The sequence below is a fragment of the Apodemus sylvaticus genome, chromosome 19, assembly GCF_947179515.1.
Source record: "Apodemus sylvaticus chromosome 19, mApoSyl1.1, whole genome shotgun sequence".
Taxonomy (NCBI): Eukaryota; Metazoa; Chordata; class Mammalia; order Rodentia; family Muridae; genus Apodemus; species Apodemus sylvaticus.
Window position 1 is genome coordinate 633,194 of NC_067490.1, and position 11,313 is coordinate 644,506.

Below are 11,313 nucleotides of genomic sequence, written 5' to 3' on the forward strand. Positions count from 1 at the left end.
AATTTGGTCCAAATAAGTTATCTAAGAGAAAAGACCCTTTCCACCAACCACGCGTTTAATTACACTGTTCCTTCCTCCTTCCGGTGACTAAACAAGTCACAGCAGAAAGACTGACAGTTCATTCAGACCTTGAGACTCACCTAAAGTCATTAAGCTCTGATGAAGAAGAAGGTGTGGCCTTTATAGCTCTCTCCTCCATCATCATTCTGTCCTGTTTTTTGTCTGTCCAGCTCTCAGAAAAGACAAATGCTTCTGGTTTTGTTTTAATTTTCTGATCACTCAAATGTTTTAAATGAGCGACAGATTCTATACCAGGTTGGTATACCTAGGAAAATGAGATTTATTTCGGGTAAAAAGACAGTTTGATAACATCAGCCACTACAATGGAGGGTTTGGTTCTGAATCCCGGCCAAAGAGAGCTCTTTACTATAGTTTTCTAGAGACGGTAGGTGATCTAAGGCTTTGCTACAAGCACATAGATTTGGGTTGCTGTATGCCGGAAGTCAGGAAGGCATAGAAAATGGGGAACAGGGCTATAATTAGAGGCTCCCTGGGACTCATAAAGCAGAGGTTGCCCTTGCTGAGGCAGGAGTGGGAAAGAGGGAGAAGGGGGCTACAGGGAAGGATGACTAGATCACTCCCACACTGCCAAATCTGGTCTCTATTTCGTTCTTTTACACACCGAAGCTGCCTCACTGGAGTTCCCTGTATAGCTTGCAGGTAGCTACATCAACAAGGAGCTTCTCGTCCTCCACCAATTCCTTGCTGCTGCTTCTCCAGACAGTGCTTTCTGATGCTTGTAAGTTCATGGGCCTTATAAGTCTCCTCGTATGCTCCGCAATGTGATATTGCTATCTTAAGACACAACTACATCACACATAGAATATAGATATTCAGATGGTTTTTGCCCCTGCCCTTTAAAGTCTGCTGTCTTTCTTATGTGTGCACTGGTAGTGGGGTATACACATGTGTGTGCTACAACTCTGGTGTGGAAAACTGTAGACAACTTGCAGGAGTCAGTTCTCTCCTTCCATCATGTCATTTCTGGGTATGGAATTCAGAGGGTCAGGCTTGGTGGCAAGTACCTCTACTAATGAGCCATTTCACCAGCCCCAAACAAGTAACTATCACAGCAGAAGGCAATCTGGACTGGATATAAAGAGATATGAAGGCATGAGGAAGATGAGGGACTGCGGAAATTTTCCAGATCACTGAGAAAGAAAATGGAAAGGAAAAGGGAGAAGTTTTAAATTTTGTGGATAATTACTCACCCAAATGTATATAGCAAGAGTAGAGAATGGGTCACACAAAAAAATATTCAAGAATAAAGAGGAGCTGAAGGGGCTTAGAGGATTAATAGCAAACAGGAGAGATGGCAGGTGATAACAGGCAATGGCGTGAGCCGAAGTCTCGTGTCTCGTGAGGATGAGCTCGGCATCAGGAAACATGCCATAATCCCAGCACTCAGGAGCTTGGGTTGTTGTTCCTTTTTCAAAGGAGCCTAAATCTGAATATCCCCACTAGATTAAGGCTGCTCTACAGACATCCTTACTGAGGATTTACTGAGGATCAGCAAGTCAACCAATGTGAGGAAAGTAGAAGTAACCATAATTGGAGAATATGCTGCCTCTTGGCTCCACACCCTGCCAGAGACACAGTGCCCTGAAGGGATAGTCTCTTCATGATTTTCCCCTCCATTCCCTCAGGGAATGTCTCTCTGGACACCCCCATGGAAAGTGCTAATTGTGGGAGTGGGACAAAGATTCCCTAGAGCTGCCTCCCCTCTTCTAAGGAGCAGGGCTTGTACATTCCTGTCTCCTCTTTAGTGAGAGGAGATGTCATTATTCACTCTCTCTCTCTCTCTCTCCCATTTAGAAGGCTATTTTCAGGGAATTCACCAGCTAAGGTTAATTGGCTACCATCGCCAAGTCTCAAGCTTTTGTCCTGTGTGTGTGGCCCTCACAGGACTTTCCAGTAACAGCTCTACCTTTGCTTCTGTATGCCCACTCCACAAACTTATGCATCTTTCTTCCAAAGCATTGATTTATTTCTCTGCTGAACAGGATGGCACCCACCCCATGTCTTCTTCCTGGCGTGCCTGCCTCTGATCTCGGGTACTCCTTCCAGCAACCAATACAGTGAAGTATTTGTGTCTTTTGTTAATCTTTCCCTCTGTCATTCCAAACTCACAGAATCCAGAACACCAGCAAGACACCAACATACTCAGGTTTAAAAGCGAGGACAAGAGATTAAACATGAAGGTAAGTTTGTTACATTCCCCTGAGAATAAATGGTTTTGCAGCTCAGGCTGTGTTCTAGAAGATCAAGGGAGTTTTTAAGACATGTTATTCAATCTATAACATATTTGCATTATGAAAAATTAGTGGCGTGTGTGTGTGTGTGTGTGTGTGTGCGTGCGCACGCACTATAACTGTGTTCTTGGGTATTTGTGCATAAGACAAAGACACTGTCTGTGAAATTTTATAAGTATGTACATGTTTCATTCATACCTGGAGGTAAATGTGTTAGAACTTGCCTAGCTGTGCTGATATATGGTTATGAAACACCAATGCTGAAGAATTTTTGACTTTTTTGTAATTCAACAACTCTAGCCACCACTACTTCACAAAGCTTACTACCATGTCTTATATTTCATTCACGTTCCAATGCTATGAAGTTGTCTAGAAATAAGGATGAAGCTTTGCATGTTCCTTTATCGTCCACAATCTGGTATAGTAGAATCTGTGAATTCAGCCAAGACCCTGGAGTTAATCAGGTTTGAGTCAAAATCTTCTATCACTTACAAACAATGTGACTGTGAACACGTTTAATTTTAATCCCCTCCCTACTCTGCCTGATTTCCAATCAAGGAAATATTAAAGTTAATACATGAAAGGAAGGTGGATGTTCACATCAAGTCTGTCACTGCTCATGTCCTGGAGTTTGAATGGTCCAGGAATATACACACCCATAGTCTCAGCATTCAGGTGCACAAAGTAGGACAAGGCAGAGTTCGAGGCCAGTCTAGAATATATAATAAGACTCTGTCTTGAAAAACAAAACAGTTTCCAAGGCCAGGGATATGACCCAGTGTGTGACCAGTATGGGGATATATATATATGCAACATACATGAGGCCCTGGGTTCAGTTTCCAACACCAAAACATATCAAACAATAAAAACAAAAACATATATGCTGGTCTATATGATAGGGATAACAGTTAACACTGACCTACTGTGTGCCAGGCACTGTTCAAAGCACTCTGTATTTAACTCTTGTTACCGACTTATGTTTCCATATGAAGAAGGGTTAGGTACACGCCCACAGTTGTCATCTAGAAAGTAGCAGAACCAAGACTCAAACCGAGGAGTCTTAAGCCCTGAACTTTGTTCTTATTCACATTGAAACTTACTCTGCCTGGTGAGGTTAAGCATAGGGTTGCATTGGGAGGAGGACTACTTCCTGGCAAAATGAAAAAGCTTGTGATTGATAGCTTGGGGGTGGGGGATGCATGCCACATTACATGTGTGAAGGCCAGAGGACAACTCCTCTTGTCTTCCAAAGGAGCCATTTCTCTTCCACTGTATGGAACCCCGAGACGGAACTCAGGCCGCCAGGCAACAGGTGCCTCTACCTGGTAAGACGTCTTGCCAGGCCAGAGGATTGTGGTTCTTTTTAAAATTAAAGGCAGTGAGTGTGTTCACACATTAACTATATGATATCTGTCATAAAACATGTATAGGAAGATTTCTGTGCAAATTTTATCCATCCCATCAACCATGATAATTTCTGTATCACCAGATATTGAACTCAGTATCAATACCTAGAGCCATGAAACTGAGGTTCTTTTTGTTTCTTCCATTTCTTTTACATTTGAGAAACAATTGACAGGAAAGCTCCTGGTAGGCCCATTTACACATGACAAACTTGAAGGAGAATGGCGTGAGGTAATTTCAAACCAACCAGACATGGTTGTTTTAGCTGAGTTCAGTTGTAGGACTGAGGGCTCCTCATTTCTGGTCTGGCAAGTTGTGTTCCTTCCTCCCCCTGGTTGATCTGTGGTGATTCTGGATGTCACATATACAGAAGGACGTCCTGTGCACTGTAAGAGCCTCCACGGGTTAGACAAGACAGTATAACTTGTTAAAAACAAACTCATGGAGTATGAGCACAGCTCAGTACCGAGCATGCTTAGCATACATAAGGCTCCAGATTCAATCCTCAGCTGGGGCGGTGGGCACGAAACGAGGCACAATAAACTTTAAACAGATTTATTTGAGCAAACAGCTCTTTCTGAATCAGGCAAACGTGGTTCAGTGAGCCACCGGGAACATTTTAAAAGGGTGGACACAGAAGTAAAACAAAGAAACAGTTTGCTTGACTGCAGAATATTGTAGCTCATGTTTATAATCCCAGATCTCTGGAGAAGGACACAATAGGATCAGGAGTTCAAGGTCAACCTCTGCTACAAGCAGAACTGGAGACCAACCTGGGCTTCAAGAGACCCTATTGAAAAGAAAGGCGGGAGGGGGAGGAAAGAAGCAGGCAGGGAGGGAAGGGAAAAAACCTGAGGCAGGCAGAGACCAACAGAGGCAGAGAGGAAAGAAAAGAGAATAAAGAAAAAATATTTGACTGGCTACAGTTACTATGTTTGGTGTAGTCCAGTGGAAACTCTATAGATAGATATTTCTTGGCTGCTTCTAAATGGTTGAGATTACATACATACGTACACACACACACACACACACACACACACACACACACACATACACACACACACACACACACACACACACATACACACACACACACACACACACACACACACACACACGCTTTTACAAAAACATTTCCACTTTGATTTGCCCATGAAGCAGAGTAGTTAAGGGCACCTGTGAACCCTGACTTTGTCTTCTCAGAGCTTTAACAGTTCCATAAACAAATCAGGTGGCCTCTAACTCACAGAAATTTCTGGCCTTTGCCTTCCAGTGCAAGGCCTGCACCACTTGCCCTCTAATATTAAACATTTTTGTCTGGTCCTTCTGAACTTTCTTGGAGTTTCCCCTCAGGATAACCACAGCTCAGCAGAGCGCTTCCTACTGCTGGGTTTCACCGACTGGCCCTCTCTGCAGCCGGTCCTCTTCGCGCTGGTCCTTCTCTGCTACCTACTAACGCTGACCGGCAATGCGACGTTGGTGCTACTGGCCATTCGCGACCCTCGCCTGCACACACCCATGTACTACTTCCTCTGCCACTTGGCTCTAGTCGATGTGGGCTTCACCACTAGTGTGGTGCCACCGCTGCTGGCCAGCCTGCGCGGCTCAGTGCTGCAACTACCGCGTGCCGGGTGCATGGTGCAACTGTGCTCATCACTGGCCCTGGGCTCCGCCGAGTGCGTGCTGCTGGCGGTCATGGCGCTGGACCGCGCGGCTGCTGTATGCAACCCTCTGCGCTACGCCTCACTAGCCTCGCCGCTCCTGTGCCGCACGCTGGCGGGAGCCTCCTGGCTCGGTGGCCTGGCCAACTCTGCAGCGCAGACCGCCCTGCTGGCCGCGCGTCCGCTCTGCGCGCCCCGCTGTCTGGACCATTTCATCTGCGAGCTGCCCGCGCTGCTGCAGCTGGCTTGCCGCGGCGGCCGCAGCGCCACCGAGCGCCAGATGTTCGCTGCGCGTGTGGTCATCCTGTTGGTGCCTTCGGCGGTCATCCTGGCCTCCTACATCGCCGTGGGCCGCGCGGTCTGGGGCATGCACTCCAGTTCCGGCTGGCGAAAAGCGGCGAGCACGTGTGGCTCTCACTTGACCGCCGTCTGCCTATTTTATGGCTCTGCCACCTACACCTACCTGCAACCCACGCATAGTTACAACCAGAGCCGCGGCAAGTTCATCTCGCTCTTCTACACAGTGGTCACACCTGCGCTCAATCCTCTCATCTACACACTGCGGAACAAGGAAGTGAAGGGGGCGGCACTGAGGCTCTTGCGGAGTCTGGGGAGACCATAGGAGGGACAGTGGAAAAAAGAAAGTGAGAAGGGTTCAGGGTCCTGGAAATAGGATGCTCATAATTTTTGTCTTTGCATGAGAATCTTCAAGTTTTGTGCACTATGAGTTCTGGGTTAATAGAGAGATTTTTTTTCTCTCACTGGATAAGGTTTGGATTCTTGGAGAGTGAAGGTGGGGGGACTCCTGAAATATATAAACACTATTAAATAGTGATGTGGAAATAGCTTTTGAGACTTTCGGTAAGAAGGGAAGCAGAATGCAGGAGGGGGCCAGATGCACCCTCAGGGGACTTTGTACCGGCCCTAGAGAATCCACATGGAGATAACATGATGAACGCCCTGACTTTTTCTCCAGGCTTACAAAAAGACCATGAAAAATTCTATGGCCTCAGCCATCAGGCGGAGGAGTCTCTCGGGTTGACAAGGAAATCTCTGGGCCCTACCTTACAGACATCTCTTCCAAGAACAGGACCTAGTTTCCGTTCTTGGGGAGACAGTCCAGCTAATGCAAACCCAGCCAGGTGACCACGCCCACTACAGAACGGTCCTGTACAAAGACAAAGGATGTCTGTAAATAATAGGCAACTGTGCTGGGCCTGGTTAAACTGGGACTCCCTTCTGCCAGATAGGATGTGGCTCTTCCCCTTATCAGAGCTTTTTGATAGGGTTAGACACAGTACATGAAGAATGTGCTAGTTTTTTGTTTCATACCAAATATCTTTAAAAAGGCAGGTGATGACTGAAATTCTAAATCATTTATTATACTATGATCCAGTTATGGTAAACAATAGTATTCCAAAATACATTATTTCTCTATACTCTATAATTAGAATTCAGTTTGGTTCAAATCATTCATTGATCCACCTGCCGCTGCCTCCCAAGTCCTGGAATTAAGTTTGCACCACCACGCCTGACTAAAGTTTCAGTTTTTGCTCTCATCAATAACCCTACTAATGAACTATGGTAGAAACAAGGAATCACAGTCTTGACAAATATTTTTAACCCACCCCACTCTCCTCAAATCTTTATTTTATTCTCATTAATGTTTTTATATCATCAAGAGATTCGATTGGTAATAGCTCAAAGGAAATGGGCTTTGAGCTTCTGCCGCCCCATCCCCGCAGTCAGCCCCCAATGCAGCGCGCTGTCAAAAAGAGCAAACTGCCACTCGTGATGTTGTAGTCAGCCATGATCTTTCCATCTTCCAGCCTCTTTCCGTTGCAAGTCACAATCTGCTTCTTGGGGGTCACAGCGGTCACACTCTGGATCATCTCTCTCACCTGGGACACGGAGCTGGATCTTCGAACACGGAGGAGGTGCCTTTGCCCCTCATTTCTTGACTCCACCAGATACAGGGGCAGCTCTTCATTACTGGGCTTCACCACCTTGAGGGTGAGGTGGATAGTGGTTTCCTTGTCAATCCCGTAAGATGACAGTTTTCTATGGGGCTTGAGGATCTTGGAGTCTAGCAGAAGGATCTGGTCCTGTACAGAGACCTTGGTTTGGGACCTAATATGTTCATTTATGTTCTTCACTTTGTCATTCTCAGTGGTATGAAAGGTCATTAGCGGCCATTGCTCTGAATGGACAACCTAAGCAAAGAGTCAAAAGAGTCATCTAAGCATGCCTGCCACCCTCTGCTCCCTGATCCTCACCTTCACTGTTCTGCCTGGTTAACCCTCTGGTTCCTTCCCAACAACCTGCATCTCTCCCTCTCGGAACTTTTAATTACTATATTATAACCCAAATCAGAACATTGGGTTCGTGATGCTACAGGGCTTCAAAAGCTGTACACAGATCCTTAAACAAACCCCAAAGCAGATTTCCAAGATTTGGCAGCCTCACAGGATGCTCTCAGCCATGGCTCACTCTCTGTGACTAATTCAGAAAGAAACCTAATTAAGCTATACAGTCTCTACACTGCTACGTTCTTATTAATGTTCCCGTTCATTTCTGATAATGTCCATGTGGTGGTGATGCTGTGTTTAATGGTGTTAATCTGCATATCTTGTATTTTTATATCTACTGTTATAGAACACAATATCCTCTTTTAATTAGACCAGGAACCCACTCACAGAAGATAGAAACTATATCTAAGTTTAATTTCATTTACAAAGAATTAAGATAGGAAAGAATCAGGCCTTGTAAACCTTATGAAAAGTTTCTCATACTGCATCCAAGAAATCTTCCCAACCTTGATATTCCAGATTCTTCTTCGGTGGAGGTTTTGTCTATGCCCTGTACTGGACATTGCCCTAATTGCACATTCTTTGCATTGGAGCATATCCTGTTTAAAGCAATGCATTAGTTATGCCACCAATTACAAGAAAAATGAGATTTGTGAAGTTTTCCTTTGAAAAGAGAGAGAAGCTTAAGGCTGAAAACTCTGAAAGTTATTTCCCTAATTTCACATCTTGCCAGCCTCATGAAGCACAGTGTCCTACCATTTCTCCTAAGTGGGGCTGGCAAAATGGATCAGCTGTTAAATAAATAGCAAAAAAGTAAATAAATAAGTAAGTAAATAAATAAATAAATAAAAGCTCTTGCTGCCAACCTTACCTCTAAGTTTGATCCCTAGAACCTGTATGGTGAAGGGAGAGAACTGACTCCTGAACGTTATCTTCTGACCCTGACTCTGCATATGCATGCACACATATAATAAATGCATAATATAATATTTTAAAGGTTTAATAAGTCAAATGACCAACCTCTCTTCAGAGTACCCTCTTCCTATTGTGCAGTTATCACTGTCTGCCTTTTCTCCTGAATGTTCCTCCCCCAAATGCCTCACCTTCTAGACCACTGCCCCCTCATGAGTTGTGGAACTGTATTCCCAATACATGGAAATACTTTTCCTTCCCATTCGTTTACCAAACCCAACTTACACAGATGCCGGAAGCCATGTCTGCAGTCAGAGTCTGAATGAGAAAAGAGTCCTCATGTCTGCTTATATGTGAGTAGCTGGGTTGGAAATCCCCAAGTTTGATGTGTTGTCCAGTTTAGCAACAACCTTTGTTCTCAAGAATTCCTTTCACTTTTGCTGGGGTGGAGTCAATAATGGACAGTCTTTGTACACGATTTCCCCCCTTAGCCAATCCATCTGTATTCCTAGTTCTGAACAATAGCCATTCTATGATAGGAATTTTTTCTTGGTTGACAGTCACCCTACCTTCTCCCAATCCTGCCTTAGTACTGCCCAGTCACTTTAATCTTCTACTAGCTAGCTTGATAGTTTGTGATGCTTGGTAGAGTAGCCCTACCTCACTGCCCAAATGAGCCTGGACTGCAGTCATGACTTGGTGTCCTGGGGTACTACTTGTTACATACATTATGCTATAGAAATATGCTCCCTTCTTTTAACATAACTTAACATATAAAGGCCATTCCTCGTGTCTCCCCAGCTTAGAAAAACCTTGATTATAAAATTTTTAAACACACACACACACACACACACACACACTTTGGATTCTTGATTCTTAAACCTCTAATACACTTCTCAAGCTGACTCAGGACTTGCAAACCAAACATACTACTTGAGAACAATCCAAAACCAAGAGTTAAATTCTGACTCCTACCTTTCTCCATATATGCACCACAGTTCCTGGATCCCCACCCAACCCCCCCCCCCACACACACACACACACTGACTCTCAGATGCCTACTCTGAGACCAGAGACATGTGAAGGTGCTATTCCCTCACTATTGAAATTTGGTTGAATGAGACCAAGATTGTGACTGAGTTGTGTGTCCTCAGGAAACCTGATACTCCTAACATTCAAAGTTTGACATTGCCTTCTCAGGCAGAACATTCCATGAAACTAATTTTCAAAATTATTTATTAAACATGCTTCAGGGTCCCCCCCCCAAAGAACTCTGTAAAATTTCCAAATTATTCCTCTTGTTTTCTGTACTTGAAGTGGCTAAACACCCACTGAAAAACCATTTTTTTCTTTTCTTGATCATGCTTTCCCCTCCCCCAATTCCTCCCAAATCTTCCTCGTCACCTCCCTACCCACTCAACTTTATGTTCTTTCTCTGTCTCTCAAACACACACACACACACACACACACAAACAAATTCAAAAATGAAAAAATAAGCAAAAGACTATAAAGACCATGAGACAAAGCAAAGCAAAACAAACAAAACAAAAACCTCCAAACAAAGCAAAAATAAAGCAAAAAGTCCACAAAATATACCATCAGTTAGTAATGGGTCAGCTACTCCTGGGTATGTAGCCTGCCCTAAAGTATGGTTAATTTACCTAATGAGACTCCATTGGAGAATTTTTCCCTTCCCTGGCCAGTATCAATTCCAGAAACTTCTTAGGGGTAGGACCCCATATCTACTCCCCCCCTTTAATAACATCTTAAACAGTGTCATTTTATTCTAGGGGGTTCCATTCTGAAGAACTTGGCTTACAGAGTACCTGTGCCAAGTAAGACAATCCAAAAGCTTGCCTGAATATTCCAATATTCTAATGAAAATTGTATTTGAAGTTCTCATTAGACAGTCATTGGCTAAACTGAAATTACTAATGTATATGATAGAGTAATATACTTTTTTTAAACACATAGCACGAAGGGGAGATTCCCTTGTAGAATACATTGGATGCCACTGGCTCTTCTGTTCTGTTGGCTCTTTCTAGCTCCCTGTTCTCAATGTTTAAAATTTCAGCTTCTGACCTTTAGATGCCACTATTGTCCAATAGGATATTAGAATTCTGAAGTATCATCAGTCTCCGGCAGAAAATGTCATCTCAGACTGAAAGTGAAAGCCTTGCAGTGAGGCAGCAGAGAAGGCCTGGCAGAAAAGAAAGAATAAGCTGCCACACCTGGTCTGCAACAAGCTTCCTTCACGTTTAAATTCCTATCTGCAGTCACTACTTTCTTATACATTTTAATACGATGCAATTCAGAATGGTTTGGGCCAGAGTCCGGGCCCTGCAGCCCTAACAACCTAGGCTTGGCCACCTGTGTCTTCCACATGCTGATAAACAAGTAACAGTGACAAACAGAGAAAGGAGACATATTCAAAGAAAGAGAGACTCAGGCTGGAGAGATGGCTCAGAGGTTAAGAGCACTGACTGCTCTCTCAGAGGTCCTGAGTTCAATTCCCAACAACCACATGATGACTCTCAATAGGTCTTCTGAAGTGTCTAAAGACATCAACAGTGTACACATATATAAAATAAATAAATCTTTAAGGGAGAGAAGGGGGAGAGGGAGGGAAGGAGGAAGGGGGAGGGGGAGAGGGAGAGAGAGAGGGAAGAGAGAAAGAGGGAGAGTCCAAGGAGGTTCTTCAGGTCCCTGCCTATA

General features: G+C 44.3%; 2 protein-coding genes across 2 annotated transcripts; one reads left to right on the forward strand and one right to left on the reverse strand.

Moving 5' to 3' along the window:
- The first annotated feature begins 2,255 nt into the window (after positions 1-2,255).
- LOC127670094 (putative olfactory receptor 2I1) lies at positions 2,256-5,999 on the forward strand. Its single transcript, XM_052164418.1, has 2 exons — positions 2,256-2,261; positions 5,070-5,999. The coding sequence occupies exons 1-2, from the start codon at positions 2,256-2,258 to the stop codon at positions 5,997-5,999; spliced, it is 936 nt and encodes a 311-aa protein (XP_052020378.1).
- Positions 6,000-6,740: 741 nt separating this feature from the next.
- Positions 6,741-8,950, reverse strand: Ubd (ubiquitin D). Its single transcript, XM_052164008.1, has 2 exons — positions 8,884-8,950; positions 6,741-7,590 (listed from the first exon to the last, which is right to left on the reverse strand). The coding sequence occupies exons 1-2, from the start codon at positions 8,899-8,901 to the stop codon at positions 7,123-7,125; spliced, it is 486 nt and encodes a 161-aa protein (XP_052019968.1). The 5' UTR covers positions 8,902-8,950; the 3' UTR covers positions 6,741-7,122.
- Positions 8,951-11,313: the final 2,363 nt, after the last annotated feature.